Below are 19,949 nucleotides of genomic sequence, written 5' to 3'. Positions count from 1 at the left end.
TGTGAAGACCGGTCAGCAGCTGCTACAGATGTTAGTCTTAGTGGTATAATTAAATCTCTCCACCATAACGCCACCAGAAGAGTGTTGAAGGGGAAGAACTACATTGGGTTGTGAAGAAGAAACACGACCTCAACCCTATTCAGCACCTTTAGGAGCCAGAGACAGGCGTTACCAGCCGCCATCGCCAATGCTCCTGTGGCTCAATAGGATATATCCACAAATATTGATTACACAACATCCCCTGCATTAAAGATCAATTTCAGCTTGCTTTCATGGAACTACAGTCACATGACAGTCACAAAACGTCCGCATGGCTTACATCAGCTCGACCAACTCATTTGATGTGGAGTTTGCTAAATTGCAGAGGGACAATATAATGGCGCGTAATTGATAAGAGACTTGAAATGTCAGTGTGATGCGCACACAAACCCGCTAGATTACAGCACTTTATTGGCCGTCTCCGGGGGCCAAGCAGGTCTTTGAATTACTGCCGCTGAGTCATTACCTGGAACCAATCAATTCTCTCTGTTTACATTTGAAGTGCTCCCGCGCCTGATTATAATTGTCACAATCTGAGCCGCTGCAGCTTGTGAGCCCAAAACCTGAAACTGGGGGAATACATTAACAACCATTAACAAGACCACTCTGGCATAAGCACATACAGAGATGCACATATTTAACATATATACATACATATATACATAAAGACATACACACGGCAGACGAGAGAATGCCAACACTGGAGGCAGATCTGCGCAGTCAACAACTCATAGATACCTTTCCTGGAGGCCTCGAAGCTGTCATAGATGTTTATCCTCTGGATGTCGTAGGTGAGCGTGGTGTTTGGCAGTAGGGTTCTGTTCCTGTTGATTGTGTTTAAAGCAAATTTAAAGGCTAGTTCCTCAGCACCCGATGGGCCACTTTCAACGGACTCAAATATCCCTCCTGTCAAAGAGAGAGAGAGAGAGAAAGATTAGTGACTGGCTTACACTTGAAAAATAAAAACTCTCCTTTATATCTGTGACAATTGGTTTCTTTTTGGTACAGGAAGGAATGTGTCATCCCATCTTTACATATTCTTTATAACATGTCAGTCAACCCAGCTTCTTCAGAAGATACTTTCGTACAGCTCCAAAGTCTCCACAGCAACATACCACCATTGTGTTTAGTGACACAACAGTTTTCTTTTAGTGATACCCGTCATGTTCCTTGGCCCAGAATCTCACAGTAAACTGATTGAACTACAGTATATAGCTTCAGATATGCTCTAGAGCAGTCTTCATCATCAGTATCACTTTTGATTTGATAAAGAATATATCAGTTTGGATCACTCTGGAGGATCCTGAGATTAAAGGAGCGCTTCATTGTGCACAAGGTGCTTCATAACTGTTGCAGTGAACAACCTTCAAAAAACCTTGGAGGTTTAAGCTCAGTGATCAGATGATTGTAGATGATTGAGCACTAGAACGCTCTTCTCGGGTTTTAATTTGCACATTTGATGTATTCATATACATCTTATAATTCAGTTTCCCGTTTTTTTTTTACTGATGACTAGACACACGAGGACTTTTTTACGTCCATCCGATCTTTGGAATCGGTCCAACTGCCAATGATGTCGAGGTAGAAAACTACACATGCTCGAGACCGCAGCTAAGCGAGCTTTTAATATCCTGACGCTGTATATCAATGACCCATTAGCCTCATGATAAAAGCAAAAGCAACCGGAACCCGGGAGAATTCAATTACAATAATGTGTCCAGCATGAAGTGCCGTAATGCATTTCCTTCAGAAAGCCGGGAGAGTGTGTTTAAAAGTGCGGCCTTCCAAAGCTACAGCCCTCCAGTGAATACTTCTGACAGCCAACAGATGAATTGGACAGAGAGGAAGCCTGGGAGAGTAGGTGGTGCTGGTGGTGGTGGGGGGGGCGGCGAGATCAATGTTCTCTGATTGGCCAGAGAATCAATCAATGAAGCCCTTGCGGAGCAGTGGAGAACAAACGGCAAAGGATTTAAGTGTTTTATTTAGGTTGGCCCTATGGCCTGGCACCGTCGGCTCAGTGTCAGTCAGGCGGAGCCCAGACTCCGAGCTTTATTTACTCCGACTACAGTAGAACCCTCTTCCAGTCTAGATGTAATCCATACACTGTACCGCACGAGTACTGCAGCCCCCCCCCCCACCCCCCCCCCCCTCTGTCAGGAACGATTAGCACAAGAAGCTGATTCTGAACGATGTTTCCTCGCAGTGATTTCACCAGTGGACTCTTTAAAATGTGGGGGGAATTTATTTTGTCTTGTGCGCTGGAGCTTAAAGCAAATGTATCAACAGGAAGACCTCTGACAGCAGCAGCACTGTCGAGAGAAGTTTCTACTTTCATTAGTATTCATCTCACGGGAGAGCCCTATTTTGCATGTCATAATGAGTTTGAACGAATTAATAAGCATCAGTTAAGCGGGATGTACTATAATTGGAAAGCGGAGTGTTTCGGAATGGGTCCGTTCACACACGAGAAGCGCCCGTTTCCCCTGCTGAGAACCTCTGCGGTTCCACCGACGGGAATCTGGCCTGTAAATATGGAGATGAATCGCTGAAGGAACGGCAGATTAGTGAATTAGAAAGGTGAGTTTCAGTAGGCATTCATATGGAGACTAATGAGAAAATCGCTTGTCTGCGCGGAGATATGAAAATGAAGCAAGCGAGATGGGCACAGAAGGAAAGAGAACGGAAATCCATCCAGTTTCATTTCAATGAGAGAAAAAACTGTGCGACAGCAACAACTGTGTACATCCATACAGTAAATGCAACTCTGTGCTGGATGGGTTTGATCAAATCCGGGGACTTGCAATCTGTGTTAGACTGTACAATTTCGATAAATAATCAGAGTCTGTCATGTTACACACTGAATAACCTGGGAACCGCAGCACTGCGATGTGTGACCGCATCTGGCCGCACGACAATATTTGTCTTGGCTCGTCTTTGCCTTTTTCTTTCAGGGTTTTTCCTGGTTTCTTGGCCCCAACTAACCCTCACCTGTTCGGAGCCCATGATACCTGGGTGGTTCCAAAATGGCCTCTCTCTCTCTCTCTCTCTCTCTCTCTCTCTCTCTCTCTCTCTCTCTCTCTCTCTCTCTCTCTCTCTCTCTCTCTCTCTCTCTCTCTCTCTCTCTCTCTCTCTCTCTCTCTCTCTCTCTCTCTCTCTCTCTCTCTCTCTCTCAGCTTTGTTTGGTTTGGACCGTGTTTGTGTAAAGGCCTTTGCTTCTGTTTTATGTACTCTAGGTTCGCATCTTCAATTTTGACCTTGCATCCGACATTTCACAACTGATTACTGACTTATTATGTTTGCTGCAGTTCAGTTTTCCTTATTGAATGTCTTGTTTGCCGTCTGGACCTCCCTTCTTTGTAATGCTCACTAGCGAGCCGGGCATCACGGATGTAAACAGAAAACACCATAAAGCTCCGTAATAAGTCATCCATCTGTGCTGCTCCTACATTTTGTAAAATGCAGCGAAAAGCAAACAACCGCACAACTGTCCGGTGCAGTCTGGACCATTGTTGTATCCTGACTCCTCCGTTTGTAGACGTGGTCGGTGAGAAATTGATCCCAAACATCTGACACCGTCAGGAATTTTGCAGCTGGCACACGAGCACCGAATCAGTCATCAACATAATGAAGAGAAGCTGTTTGTGAACGTTGCTGCCAAGTCACAAGGATGTTGACGCTGAACATAATGTATCTGCAAAAATGTTCCGTGTCAGTGAATTTCGTTTGTTTTCCCGCAATAACGACTCAGCAGATGACGATGAAGCAGATTGGATGTTTTTTTATATTTCCCTTAAAGCAAAGAAAAGTTAGGCAACGGCAACTTCGAGCCAAAGGAAACTTTTTATTGATTTATATTTCTCAATTGATATTAAAACCAAAAGCACAACCCTTTCCCTAAAGGGATGTTTCATTCTCTGAGGATAATATATACATAAGATTTCATGCTGACATGTTTAGTGTTTGACAGGCTTCTCAGCCACAGTAGTTACCACTTGCTACATGCAGCTCAGCTCCAATTAGACTTTGACCAATTATGTATTTTTTTCATCCCAAATCCACAACTCTGTCCGCAGATAAGTGAAATAGTACTAAATGTATGTTTTCGTATGATTTTTCAAAAATTTATTTAAAAAACAAACTGCTGCTAATTTTGTAGCATAAATCAGCACTTTAGAAGCTTAACAATCACCTACTCTTGGGCCTGTATATATATGTGTGTGTGTGTGTGTGTGTGTGTGTGTGTGTGTGTGTGTGTGTGTGTGTGTGTGTGTGTGTGTGTGTGTGAGTTAATGAACCTAGACTAACAGTCCTTGAAAAGGCAAACCCAGAGCCAGAGATCAGTCAAGAGTGAAATCCATCAGCACTTCATCAGTCTGATAAAAAAAGACAGTGGCCACTTGGTGACCACAGCACTCGGAGTATCTGAAAATTAAACAGACAATCAGAAACGTTGCCTTACGGGATTGATCAGAGGGAGTTGCATAAGCACTGAGCCACTCGGGGATTGAGAAGGCGAAGAGGTGTTGTCAGGCAGGACGCCAAGCGGAGGGAAACGTTCTCAATGGTTTAAGAATCACAATAAACGACAGACGCATGTAACTTATGGCGTCATCCTTTAGAGGATAAAGTTTCTCTTGTTAGTTGGTTGGAAACGAATTAACTAATTAACATACACTAATATAGAGTAAACTTTTAACTACACCTGTCTAAGACTAAACTCTCGGTCATCGCAGCCAATGAATCTCTGCATCACAATATCAACTTCAAAAATCCCCTCCTCACCTCTCACCCCCACCCGAGGTCACTCGACACCTGGGTGTCACGTTTGATGACCAGCCAACCTTCTCAAATCATGTTGCATCCATCTGCCTCTTGTGATGTGTTTGCACTATACAGTATATACAGTACACCAGTCCTCGCCTGACTCAGTGCGTCACCCAGCTCTTGGTTCAGGCCTCTGGTTGCGTCTCGCCACAAATACATTGATGCCCTTCATCATGTACAAGCGGTGGAGGGGTTGTGTACAGGAGCGGTTACCAGGGAGTCATTTTGGAGTGTCCAAATGTTCTGGAGAGCGCCCGGACTTATCCTTAGATAACCGTGTAACATTTTTATATTTTTTATCAAATTTGAACTTGTGAAAGTGAAAGTGTTGCCTTTCAAAAGAGACCAAGAGCAGGCAGGTACTCTCAGGGGTTCAAGAGCAGCATTCAATTTATTGTGGGTATGTTTTGGACGGGCCTTTTTGACCAATTTTAAAGGAATGGTCCTGAATGCAGCATGTATGGTACAGTCCTCCAATGGCCACATCAAACTACACTGGCTACCCGTTGCCACACGGATGATGTTCAAGGAGATGTTACACGGTAGGATATGTGCAGGGCTGCTAGGTGTATTGCCCTGTGAGCATAGAGCCATATGTTCATCAGGCCCTGCGCCCCCAGACTCCCCAACCAATCAAAAAAACACCTTAGAAGTTTTATATGATCAGCTGGTTGAGCACTGGCAGCGGCATTGACATTTGTGTAATCCTCACAATCCCAAACAACAGTCGGAGTTTGCCAGGCGGATATTGGCATTAGAGGAAATCTGGCTCCAGGAGCATTTGATGTCAGAACAACTTTGTGAGGTACAGTCGAGACAGGATGAGATCACTGAGGGTCTGCTGCTGAAGTGTTATTGGCGGATCATTAAATGTATCTCCATTAGAGAGCTAGAAAATCAAACAAGACTGAATTTGAGTCAAGTCGTGCAGAGTGTCACTGTCCTCCTGAGCCGGAAGCTCTTCCGAAGCAGTCGCCTGCAAGTCCAGAATTATTACGACAAAGACGTGTCCATGTAGAGACAAGGACATGGTCACTATTTAACTCATAAATTATAGATTTTAGGACGTATATGAGCTTTAGAAGTGTCTAGTTGGGTCTTTATCTTCAGTTCAGATGTTATGTAAATATTTTTTTTCTTCTTCAAATTTAGACATCCATCTCTATTCCCTACCCGGCAACAGTAAAGAGTCTCTCATTCTTTTTTATATACTCCACATGAAAGTGAGAACATCAAAATAACAACATTCCCATATATATATATATACATACACATGAATATTACAACATTTGAGGTCAACCATTTGTGAGAATGATTTCAGGAGACTTAAAGAAATCTTCTTTTACATGTCAGCCCCATCCTTGTGCATGAAGTGGAAGGAAGAAGAGAAAAGGCCCACATCTAAATCCCTTTTCACTGGGCTTTGATTTAACTGTGTGCCTTTCCCACCGACCACCGGGCATCATCCATCTCAATTTTCTCTCCCTCACAGAAAAAGACAGGAATTAATAGTAAATCCTGTTTCAGCTCATTATTCCTGTTGAGTGAAAATTATTTATGAGGAAAAATATGCCGGCTTCTCCTTCTCCCACCTCCACCCCGCCCACCCCCGACACTCGGTCTCTGTCGGGTGTTGACAGCTTGATGCCGATCAGTGTCAGAAGGCGAGCGCCGCGGAAACGGGAAGCGTATAGCATGACGAGCTCCGAGAGCATGTTCCATCTTTATCACGGCTGACACGCTGCCGCAGTGGACAGGGTGAGACCAGATGGAGCCAATAAAGAAAATGGATCTGGTGGATGTGAGACTGCGATTAGAATAATGTTGGGAACAATGAGGGGGAAAGGGGGCAATGATTTTAACAACGCTAACCGAGACTTGTAGCTACAAGCTTTTGAATGACAACACAATTGCAAAATATGGATGAATAAAGGTTTGTCCTCCCGCAGCCGACCAGCTGTGACTTCACTGTGCTTGGAACGGAGTGAAGCACCCAGCGATTGACCCGATGTCGACAGGTGAGACGGAGAGAAATGGTTGGAACTTCTCCTCTCAATCACCCACACAACTATCACAATGCCGAGTGCAACACGGTGAATGTGTTCAAGGAGACGCCGTCCACAGCGTTGTGCTGTGATCCACATTAAAGTGACGGTGAAGGGGAAACGCAGACGCTGCAGTCAACGAGCCGCCAGGTCACTGGTGTAAACCTTCAAGATAGTAACGCACTTCTGTTTTTTGACTTTGTCCTTTGCTCTTTTGATCTGGATACCTCGGCCTTCTTACCATCAGTAAAGACTTGTGTTTGGAGCCTTGTTGTTGTCGAGTCGGTCGTTGAGTTGGGTTTAAAAGGTAAAGATTGACGAGCCTTTCACACTTTCAAATTGCAGCGAGGTTGTTGAATGTATCTGTCAATCACTCGGCCACTCATCTTTTCCCCCGGTTCATTTTTTTATCTGACATCATGTGAGCACAGATCACCGCAACAGATACAAGTGAGTGATACGTAGTTTTCCCTCTCTCTTCTCATAATAGGAAATCTTAGGAGTGCTTCCACTAGGCACTTTTTTACAAATGTCAGCGCTTCTCACCCAATTGTGGAGCACTCGCTGAGACACAAAATGTCAGCCTCTCTCCTCAGTCACAGCCTTTGTGAACCGCTTGCATCTGGAAATGTCAATGAGCAAAAGCCACAATAGGAGGCAGCACATTGTTGGAAGGCAGACGCTGCACGGCGCACTCAAATCTATTTACAAAGAAGATGTACTGTGGAGTTCTGGTCAGAGGAACTCCTCCGGTCTGTTGCTACAAACCCGTGACCCACGTCAGCACCTGCACAAGGTAAAAGTCAAACCCATTTATATGATAAGTTTGGTCGCGTAAATGAAGGAAATGAATGAGGTAAAGCATCAAAGGTGATGTGTGCGTTACGATCAATACTTCAAAAATTCACTGGAGGATTACAGGGGACAAATGCGACGTTGGATCCACCTCCTCAGACTGACATTGTAAACCCCTCCTGTGTCACTATCCATTTTCATTTGGATAATTTCTCATCATCGATTTCTATGCGGCCTCGTGCAGAACTTGTACCACACAGAACTTACGCGTTCAGAAAGGTTGAAGTGTCTTTGCATGACGTGTTATGTCGCAGGGTGTTGATGAATGACTACCAGTCACTAATTGGATCAATTCAGTTTCAGTTCAGTCCAGGGACTGTCCTCCACCAAGAAGTGACCAGATAGGTCATTTTTTGAAGCAGTCGTATGTGACCACAGATATCTTGCAGTAGTTATGTACGCGGCCGCGTGAGGTCCTCGTGGATCTGCCAAGTCTGTCAAGTTTGTGTATTTTAAAGGATTTTATTAAAGGGCCCTCAACCATCACCCTGACCGTTACAAGCTCATTAACCATGCGTTGGTGAAGCCCACGATGTTCTGGGTCGAAAAAAAGTATTTGTGGCGTACCTCCTCTCGCCAGTAGAGGCGCCATTTGAGAACAGTTATTGTAGACTTCCATCGAATCATGTTGAATTCCTCAAACAGCGCGGCTTCTGGACGCAGAACCACGGCGTCACACTGTGGTTCACTTGTGTAGAGGACGGTCGGAGGGAGAACACACATCCTCCACAGAGACAGTGAGCTAATTCCCCGTGTGCTGAGGTGCGCACTCAGCCCGTCAGTCTAGGAGAAGAAACAGATTGCTAATGGCACGGGGAGTGAATCGTATTATTCCTCTCCCTTCCATCTCTCCCTCTGTGGATCTATTTGCCTAACAATGATAACAATCCCTGCAGCTTAACTCACCCGGCTTGGACCAGTTTACCCTGAACGCCCTGTTTGCTCCCTCTCTTTTTAATGAGTAGCTTTGGTTTGGAACTCGAGCCGCAGCGGCATATTGATTTTCTGTGCTCAAACGAGTGTGTGATATCATCTTGAATAAAAGGAGGTAAAATGAGGCAGACGAGGGGCTGGGGGCCCACGACGCCATTTTCTCCCCCGCGCTCCGGTGCGATGCCCCCGTGACCCTTCGGTCGTGATGTAATCCCCGTCCGTTTAAAGGATCAGCCGGGGCTCTGATGAGATATGAAGTCGTCTCGACAGGCTCATTGATTTAGCAAAAGGAGGAATCGTCAGCCAATGATCGCACATTTACACAAACAAATCCTTCCTCCCCGTCCGTGATTAAGATTAATTAAGGTATACAGTTCCCGATGGCTCCGAGACGGAGCTCTCTATAAAGCCTTCCTGCCGTAATGGGATCGATAGAGGATCTTTAACGCCATGAATAGAGGTTCCTTAGGTCACGGGAGTCTTGGATCTCACGTGCCCTTGGTGTCATCCTCCTTCCCTCACCGCTGTCTTCAGCTCACACGTTCTCCACTGTGCTGTGTCCGTTTTGACCAGACCAGCACATTTGGAATTTCAGCTGCCAATAGTCGGTGGTTCTTGCCAATATTCCCCTTTTTGTGGCCAACACAGAATTGGTGTTTACAGAATCTGTCAATAAGCTGTTGAGAACAATCCTACTTGAACTACAAGTGAAACATCAGTAAAGTGCAACGACCACAACTGAGGCATCAGACTCATCCGGTCCGGGCGGCGTGTTCATTAGGGGCCATCGCTGTCCTGGGGAATCTGCCGTCCCATCATCAGCACGAGGAGCCAAGAGGACGACCGGCGGGCCGCGTCGCTCGGAGTCTGTGTAAACATTGACAGAAATAGAAGCACCAACAGACGTGTGCTGCGTGAACAACCCACGCCTCCGTTGTGGAGGGAGAGGGCGGTGGACCGCGGAGGAGGACAGTCGCACCATCACCAGGCGGAAACAACGACCGTCCAACTCCGGCTCATGTCTTTGGACCCTAACATGCAGACTCCAAACAGAAAGACCCCGGTCGGACAACTGGATCTCACCTAGGATCCTTGCTGCTGTGAGGCGACGATGCTCTCCACTGTGCCGATCTGCTGTGTGACATGTAGCTCTAGGCCTGGGCGATGTGGGAAAAGATCTTATCACGATCATTTTTCCCAAATCACTATTTCTGTCAAGCTTAAAGGTTGTGAGACGTCGGGACGTCTTCTTCGATGACGCTGTCGCCCCCGAATTTACATTTCCTGTCGTCATTTTCTCTTTTATCGCGCCCTCACTCCTGACTCTATTCCTGCCACATGATTGGTTCGGCACGGCGCTATTCTCATTATCATTGGCTGTTGGTGTTGTCTGTCAGAACATGGATGGAATGAGTTCTATCGAAGTGCGACCTTGTCTTTTATTTCTATGGAGGAAAAGTTATATTGCAATAATTATCATAATTATCATAATCAAGGAACAACATCAGCAGTGGATTTGGAGCCATGTTTTTTATCACCAAGCAGAAAATATCTGCCTCTTTAGCTGCTAAATGCTCCACTATGTTCAACAGCTATCGTCTGACCGGTGTTCAGCAGGTAGCGTGCAACCACTTCGTCGGCACATTTTCACACAAAAAACCCCAAACAGCTGCAGCTGGAAACGAGTTAGATGAGCGCGCTGAGGCCGAACTGAAGGAGGAGAGTTGTGGACCGTAACGAAACCAAAGACAACGAAGATGAGAAGAGCGCGTGATGCGTCTGTGCACGTTTCTTACTACGACTACAATCCCCTTCACAGAACACACTCATTTCATCCATTGTTAATACGAACGTATCGATCGAAGCAGTTTTACGTTGCATCGTAAAATTCGGCTTCAGAGAACCGTCGGAGAGACGTACACGTCCATCACGGAGAAGCTTCGCCTGCGATGAGGCTCGTGAACAGACTTTACATCTTCAGCAGATGATTTCATAAGGAGAGAAATGGAATGAAACATTCATGTCGCAATTCTCTCAGTCTGTCCGGTAACCCCGTGATTGAGCTGCGGGAGAATACTGGACATGAGGGGGAGAAGCCAGCTCCGTGTAGACCACCAGAAGGAAGTCCCGCCTCCTTTCATCATCCAGGGAATTATTCTGCGCACACTTGTCATCATATGCCGGAATCATTTTGTAGCGAATTGCTGCCGAAACCTATTTATTATCAGAAACATTATGAAAGTGCTAAAAGAAAAAGGAAAAAATTGAACTGTGGCACTTTCATATGACACAGCATGACTTTTCATTTTCTGCCTCCTAAATGAAAATTGTACAGAGGGTTAGAAGCGGGTGGAGGGGTTCTCACACGACGCGTTGTACAGATAATGAGAAAACAAAAGGAGAGCAAATCAAATGTACAGAAATTCCATTTCCTGCAGGGCGAGCGGACGGGGCTGTCAAGTGCGCACTGAATTATGACTTATCTCAAGATGAGATAATTCAGATGGCGGGAGAGACCGGCGAGGCGGCGCGCTGATAACACCGGCGGGTGGAGACGCCCGGCTTTTTAAAAAACAGATCTCCTCGCAGCGGCATCGTTCATCAACAGCTGCTCTCATGGTCACACTATAAGTATATTCAATGAGAGAGAGTGTGTGTGTGTGTGTGTGTGTGTGTGTGTGTGTGTGTGAGACAGAGGGGGGATGTGTGTGTTAAGATGGGACGTTTAACTGGTGCTACTGAAACTGGATGCTCGTGATCCCGTAAGGGAGACGTGTGTCTCTGAAAGCGCCGGTTCAGGCAGATGAATCCGACAACGCTTCCACGTGTGACAGGGTTTGTATTCAGAGGTGGAAGCGCAGTGTCTCTCTACGAGAGGGGATGGACTCGACTGCAGTTTACTGAACTGAGGACCTTATCAGTTCTTGGACAGTCTCTCTCTTCACCCTGACACCTCGGTGTGTCTGCCGCTGCTGGCTTCACGTCCTCACTGAGGACATCCTCATGTTTCAGAGCTCCTCAGCTCTCCGCTGCTCGGCCCCTCTGTCGTCTCGACTTCCCCCTGTAATGAAATCACGCCGCGGCCTCAAGGTCGCTGCAGGGTCGGCTTCTTGAGAGTTTTTCACCGGTCGTCTTTCGGAGGCGGAGGGCAGGTTCGAGTGCTCGGTCTCTCACATCCCCACAGGTTTCTCTGGGAATGCGGGAGACAGAACTAATGGACGGCAGATTAACATTTGATCCGCTTTTACACACGGCTTCATTAATGTATTATTAAAGGCAACTTTGATTATGGATTTTTGGAGTCGGCGACATGTAATGTCACGTTCTCAGGAATGTGTTCACTGATGGTTATATGACACGTGGTTCGGTTTAGGCTACAAAGATACAGGATCGGGAGACATGGTGGCTTTCATCTGCAATATATATAACTGATGAAATGCGATGCTGAATGATATAAAATATCTATTGTTTGTTGTAGATGAAAATGGAATTAAAGCAACTTTATATTTCAACATGTTTTGCAACATAATCACTGCAACTAATTCCTCGCGCTTCGAGATCAATGGAGACAAAACTGGGCCGTTGGTGCTCAAGTGCGACAGCCCTCTAGTGGACGTCGGGGTTATGACGGGGGCAACAGAGGACTGCCTGCAGATTGTTTGTATTATATTCCGCTTGGAGGAAGCATTCCAACATGCACCTGAGCCTCTATTAAACACTCACTCGAAAACATAACTACAATCTTTCTACCTAACTCTAAATCCTTGTGCCTGAACCTCGTGGCGTTTGAAGGTGACAGGAAACGATCGGCTGCTCAGATCAGATAACGCTTCTCGGGTGTCGTTCTGGAGGACATGGACAAACAATGTGTTTCGTCATTTAATTTCAAAGTCTTGTTGCATAAATTCTCGGAGACAGCGGTCATAATTCATACCGCCAAGCCGCTGTCAGGTAAGATGTTTTCGGCATTTGAATAAACTACTTTATTTTTCAGCTTTTTTTCTAGTGATGACAGTTTCCTGATAAGAGGAACAGGCAACGCGAGCAGCTGTTCATAACCTCCAGACACAAAATCTAGCAGAACAGACTCTAAGAGAAACTTTAACTTCATTTTTCATAATTTTCATAAACACCATTGGTGAACCATAATATAATTACTTTGGACAAAGCTGATGGCAACTGGAAAACCTTGAACTAATTGTTCAACTCAATTGTTGTTGCAGACTAAAGTTTTTTTTTAATTATGTTTCAGAAAAAAATATACTAAATAATGATGATCATTTTCTTTCATATCTACTTCTTTGCATTATCATACGTCTTCCTCCGTTTGTCTCGGTCACATGGTGACGGGAGCAGTTATTATAACATTCATAATTTTGGTTCAATAAGTATATATACATGTAATAAAATGATTCAATCATTTTAAATCATGGACATTATCAAAAGGAACAAAGAGTTGGATACAGGCCCTGGTGCTGAACCTAGTCGTCCCTGAACTTCTTCAGATGGAGATCTGCTCGACGTGTCCTCCTCTCTGCAGGACATCACATCCAGATCATTTCTCTGTGTAAATCTTTCGCTGCACAGATTTCTATCACAACAACACGGGAGATTAAAATCCTCCCTTCATTACGTGTGTCCTGAGTGAAGGGCTTGTGAAGCAGCAGTGTGTGTGCACACAGCTCCTCTGTGCACCTGCACACAAGAGCATCTACAGGTGATTCCTTTCAGTCCTGCGGCCGGGACATTGTTCACACCGCCGTTATCGCTCCTCCTTCCCCTTCCCCTCCCGCCCCCCGGAGATTGGTGGGTGGCAGTGGTGTGTGCCACGGAGACAGAAAAAGAAAAGAAGCACGTCTGCAGCTATGAGCCATGGGATCCATTACGGCCGACTAATACATTAAGAGACGTTTCAGACTGAATCACAGCAGGTGGAGAGGAGCTCTCCCTCCGGCATCTGTTATGACAAGCAAACCAAATCTCAGCTTTCCCAGGATGAATTAGGAGTCACATCCAGTCACACACACACACACACACACACACACACACACACACACACACACACACACACACACACACACACACACACACACACGGCTACCATCCCCTCCATCTCTGACATCTCCTCCTCCCCATTGGTTCCTCCTACTCTCGACACCTTCACCCTTCTACCCACTCCCCCTTCTCCATTTCCACCACCCTGCTCTCTGTCGCTGTCACCTTCCATATTTCATCTTCCCCTTTCACTTCTCCAAAATACCACTCCGAAGAGAGGGGGGAGGGAAAAGTTCAGCGGAGTAGAGAGGATGTGTGTGTGTATGTGTGTGTCTGTGTGTGTGAGTGTGTGTGTGTGAGTCTGTGTGTGTGTGTGTGTGTGTGTGTGTGTGTGTGTGTGTGTGTGTGTGTGTGTGTGTGTGTGTGTGTCTGTGTGTGTTTGTGTCTGTGTGTGTGTGTGTGTGTGTGTGTGTCCAAAAAGACAGTCAGAGCGCGAGTGCCTCGGGCATAAATGTTGGGATAATGGTTTCATTTGGAGAGATTGTGATGAGGCCCCTTGAAGGGAGAATCCCCTCGGATGCGAGGATGAGTTACCGCTCTCTTTTCATCTGCCTGCCACCAGATCACACTTCCCTTAAAGCCACAGGAACATTGTGGAGCCTCTGCCTCTAACTCGCCCTGACACACAGCGGAGAGGAGGAGAGGACCGACCGACGCAGACTCCTTCAACTAAAACATGAAAGCCACGCTCACACAGAGGAACACAGAACACGCCTGTGAAATAAGGCCGTGGGAAATGAAAACTCAATCAGCAATCAAAGGTAATAGTCTTTTTTTTCCTTTTTTGTAAATCCAAAGCATTAAAAGCGTTAATGTCCACGTCGGCTTTGTGTTGAGGGAACACACTTCTTTTCTATTAGCCGCTCCTAAATATTCCAAAAGGCAGAGAGATAAGTGGCGACATAAATACTTTGTAAATATTCATAGAGGCTTTTAAAAAGTGGGTAATCGTTTTCCCCTTTTGTGCGTAATGTACTTCAGCTCCTTATTTTAAAACCTCATCAAGCATTTGGAGGAAACTAGTTCCCTGCGTGAGGCCGCTGGCTGCGGTTAGATGGGACACAGAGCCAGGTGTGTGTGTGTGTGTGTGTGTGTGTGTCTCTTTGTGTGTGTGTGTGTGTGTGTGTGTGTCTGTGTGTGTGTGTGTGTGTGTGTCTGTGTATGTGAGTGTGTGTCTGTGTGTGTGTGTGTGTGTGTCTGTGTGTGTGTGTGTGTGTGTGTGTGTGTGTGTGTCTGTGTGTGTGAGTGTGTGTCTGTGTGTGTGTGTGTGTGTATGTGTCTCTGTGTGTGTGTGTGTGTGTGTGTGTGTGTGTGTGTGTGTGTGTGTGTGTGTGTGTGTGTGTGTGTGTGTGTGTGTGTGTGTCTCTGTATGTGTGTGTGTGTGTGTGTGTGTCTCTGTATGTGTGTGTGTGTGTGTGTGTGTGTGTCTCTGTATGTGTGTGTGTGTGTGTGTGTGTGTCTCTGTATGTGTGTGTGTGTGTGTGTGTGTGTGTGTGTGTGTGTGTGTTGCACCTGTTTTCTGCTCTTTGCAGTTGTTTATTTCCGAGAGAGCATCATAATGATGATGATGGTTCAGGGAGTATTTACCCGTCACATCACGGTGGTGATTCACCAGGAGCCACCGTGACACCTAACTATCACAACACTAGTGACTCTGTGGAGAATAATGTCCTCGGTGTTTATCACACTCGGGCGGGAAACGTGTCTGAAGAAGCACTTTAACCATTAAGGCTGCGAACACAACACCAATTCATCGTCTTGCAGAGATTTCAGCGGTGGGATTTTCACATTAAATAAATCAGCGCCATTTGGAATCTCTCTCTGCAGTAACTGAACACAACGTATACACACGCATGTATAAGGCAAATAATTATCATTTTGAATGTCCAGTTGACATAAATTAGGTGAATTCCTTTCATTGTTGTTTTGAAACACTGAATGGAGTCATGTCAGATGATTTCATATGCCAACTAAAGATTATATATAACGGGACAAGGGCCGTCGTAATGCACAACTCTGTCACACGCAGTCTGCAAGACAACGGTTTTGTTCTCACAATACAGTTACAGTTTTAGCAGCATGTTAGATTATTGTTTGTGACTATTAGAAATTGAACAGTGCGGACCTGTTTATTGATAAAAAAAATGATGATGAGTGATTCCATTTACAATTTACATCTACATGTCACTGACAATTGTAAGAAAAGAACATGTATTTATAAAATGTTTTTGTATTTTAGATTTTCTTGAGAACTGTTTGTTTATTTAACAAAACAAGAAACCTGCCAGGCGACACGGAGGGCAGCGGGTGTCCTGACCCCTCCGTCTGTTACATAGAAGAGCAGAGTGTAGGTGTGATGAGGCCATCTGCCGACTCATTTCAACGTCCATATCATATTCAATTAGCTTCTCCAGTAACTCCATCAGCAAGTTGCATGAACGCATGTTGGTTTACATCCGGCCAATCGGAGGCGAGCACAGAAACACAACTCGCAGTTGTGAAGCAGTCGTGATGACACGAGGATCCTCCCACACAGAGCGGCTCAGACCCAGGACCAGAGCTGCCTCCCACATGAACAACCAACAACACACACACACACACACACACACACACACACACACACACACACACACACACACACACACACACACACACACACACACACACACACACACACACACACACACACACACACACACACACACACACACACACACACACACACCTCACTATAGCACCCCTGCTTTCCATTACACCCCCACATGGACCCACCACACTTCAACCTCCTCCGTCTTTTTCTTAATAGCCAAAATGTTTTGTCACAAACAAACACACTTCACACGAGCGAGGCTGCAGCAACGCGTCGCAGGGTGTGAACGTTATACTGCAAGAGGTGGGAAGAAAACGGTGGGAATTTTACTCACCTATAGTCTGTGACACACACACACACACACACACACACACACACACACACACACACACACACACACACACACACACACACACACACACACACACACACACACACACCACAACGGCTGAAAAGTGAGGAGGAACGTGACGTTTAATTATCCACAGGTATATGGTAATCAGAGCCAGCCAAGCCAAGCCTGCAGGCAAAGAACGGGGCAGGGGCTCCTGGTGGGAGCAGGTGTGTGTGTGTGTGTGTGTGTGTGTGTGGGGGGGGGGGGGGGGGGCTGGTTACAGGAGGGGGCAGTTCCACAATAGAGTGATACGGAGCGTTTAGGGACGGTGCCACCGGCAGAATGGAGGAGGCCCCACACAAAGACAGCGGCAGGCAGCCAGACACCGTCCTCTCGCCCGCATGTGAGCACTGTACAAATAAGCTACTGTTATTGGGAAATGTACTATTGTAGTAATACCCCTGTCTTCTTCTTCTTCTTGTTTCCTCTGCCGCTCGGTTGCATTTACATCTGTGGAACTACGACTATACCCCCGTGCAAAAAAAAATCAAATAATCATAAAAGCAACCCCTCCCCCAAAAATGTTGGTCTAACATTGGTCAATAATCAATTGGTGCATGAAATCTAATTAATCAAAACAGCTTTGTTGGTTTTCCATTTGATATTTGACAGAGGGTGAAATGTATATATATATATATATATACATATATATATATTAAAGTTGTGCTGCGGTGTTCTTTGACCTGATCACAAGGTGTAGACAGAAAGAGAACAAGAAATCTTTCTGGTGACAAAGAGGTCCCAGGAGAGCCGTCTGAGACAGATGTAGGACAGAGCGAAGATTATAAATAGAGGGAGGTAAAAATAATCGACACGAGAGTCGTGTGATACAACACAGACGAGACTGCGGCTCTTTGTTCTCGTTGAGCGAGACGGTCCCTTTAGCGGAGGAACAGGGATGCTACTTTCCCTTTTTGACAGAATACAACAGAGGGAAGGGAAGAAAACAAAGAGCTTGTGGTGAGGAGGGAGGGAGGAGGAGGAGGAGGAGAGGGGATGATGGAGGCTGAGTGAAGAATGTAATTGTCTTCAATACTTAATATCCAAGAAAACATGCTCGTCTAAGTGATTTTCACCACTGGGGGTTTGTGGAATGCTGAGGTTTCAGTCTCGTCTCCTCATTGCGTTGGTAAATCAGATACACGAGTTACACGCACACAAGTAAAGTAGAACACAACAGAAGACAATTGGACATGGACACAAACTAAACACCCCGTGTCTTCACGGATACACTTTCTAGAAATCCCAAAGCATTTACTCGCTCAGGGTTTCATTTGCCTAGACCTTCCTTCCTCTATGTCCTCTAGCTTTTTCCCGCGGGACCACCAGAGATGCACCAGGGCCAAACAGGATATGTGATCCCTCCAGCATGTTCTGGGTCCTTTGCCGGGGCATCCGCCCAGATGGACGTGACTGGAAGAACCTCTAAAGGGAGGCGTCCTTAACACACACACTGACTCCTCTTGATGCAAAAGGAGAAGGCCAGACCCTGGAGGGTTCCACCGCTGAACGGTCGAGCACCAGTCAGGCTTGTTCCCCGAGGAAGCAGCGTGGAACCTCCATCGTCTAGCAGCGGTTCTGCCAGGAACCCTGATGTGCTGGACTCTGGCTGCAGTAGCTCGTTTTGGGAATATGGATTATCAAACCCCTGCCTTTGGTTTGGTCGCAAGAAAATAATGGAATTGGACATTCTGCGAGAAAGTTCTCTAACAGAAAGAGTCTTTCAATAAAAACGGTCTCCGTCAGTAAGAGTTTAATGGACTCAGAGTTCAGCAGGTTGTGCGTTGAAATTCCCAGAGCAGCGTTAAAACCAAGAGAACCATGTTACTCTCGTCAGCGCTGGCACAGAATATCAATAAGCCGAATGAATGATTTAGATAACTGTGGGGTGTTAAGGTGGCAGCATTGCATTTGATCTATACGTTGAGCAGTCACCCATTGTCTGTATTTAACATGAGGGGAGAACCTTCACTTGGACTCCCTCGCTTTGGTGGTGACTGCCTCCAGCCCAAGGGTGTGTGCACGGATGCAGTATCATCAACAACATCAGGGCACTTATAATAATTCAGGAAGTAATTACAGTTCTCAGCCATCTTATTACCAATTCCACCTTCGTCCCTGCTCACCAGCTGGAGGAATCGCAAGTATGGAAACAAAACAATACCAAGGCGAGCCTGCAAATAAAATCTGCACCTCTGCGGGTTAAAGGAAGAAATATGGGGTTATGAAAGTGTGTGTGTGTATGTGTGTGTGTTTTCACTAGGCTTAGAGCAGCAAGCACTTGGTCATTCCATTCCATGTGTAATTAACTCATGTCCATGGACCTGATTCACTGAGCCTGTGCAAATATCAAGCTTGACAACGTTTTGCCATTTTGCAACCACCTATTTTTTTTTGTAAAAAAGGACTCACAAATTATATTGCCTCCAAAATAATATTGTTACCGCATCCGTTATTAATGAATCCAGTGGATGTTGGTAACATCTCCAGAAGGAGCAAAACATATACAGTACGAACCACCGTGAGGATGTTGTGAAGGGTTTCTACTCTACCTGTCACGGCTGAACAGGAAGCAGGACCCAAATGCAAAGGTGATGAAAAAAACAGGATATTTAATAATAAAACAAAAACAATCAAACCAAGGGTGTCCACAAAATGTAGCAAACAAAGGTAATCCAAATACTGGAGCCAGGGGGAAAAATGCAGAAACAGACCGGGGCAAATAGCAGGAACAGACAGGAACAGACAACATGAAAAAACAGATGATCCAACAACAGACAAAGGGAAGCACAGAGACTAAATACACACGAGGAGGGCGGGGCAATTAGAACACAGGTGAGACACATTAGGAACAGGTGCAGACAATCACAGGGGCAGGAGACACAGGAAAAAACAAGACACCAGAAACAAGACAGAGGACAGGAAGTGAAACAACACAATGAACTAATTCAAAATAAAACAGGAAATGAGAACACAAGATCATGACACTACCTGCAAATGAACACTGCACTGTTGTCTCCAACATCGTGTAGTCAGAGCCCGTCGTTCACACCCGTCACCCTTCGTCTCAGCTGAGCTCCCGCATCACACCGGAGCTCCAATTAACTCCTCCTCTCTCAAACTCATCATCATACAATGGGCTGGGATCACCAAGAGATCTATCACCCTTTCACCACACATCATCCGAATAACCTTCCAATACCACACACACACA

General features: G+C 45.7%; 1 protein-coding gene across 3 annotated transcripts in view; it reads right to left on the bottom strand.

Moving 5' to 3' along the window:
- Window positions 1-19,949, bottom strand: part of grik2 (glutamate receptor, ionotropic, kainate 2) — a 165,409-nt gene that overhangs the window by 109,762 nt on the left and 35,698 nt on the right. For all 3 annotated transcript variants that reach the window (XM_035643546.2, XM_035643553.2, XM_035643563.2), the window contains exon 3: window positions 778-945. In XM_035643546.2, the coding sequence (XP_035499439.1) occupies window positions 778-945 (168 nt within the window). The remainder of the gene's footprint in view (window positions 1-777; window positions 946-19,949) is intronic.

Source organism: Scophthalmus maximus, chromosome 1, assembly GCF_022379125.1.
Source record: "Scophthalmus maximus strain ysfricsl-2021 chromosome 1, ASM2237912v1, whole genome shotgun sequence".
Lineage (NCBI taxonomy): Eukaryota > Metazoa > Chordata > Actinopteri > Pleuronectiformes > Scophthalmidae > Scophthalmus > Scophthalmus maximus.
Note: the sequence above shows the minus strand (reverse complement) of the source record. Positions and strands in the feature narration are given on the sequence as shown.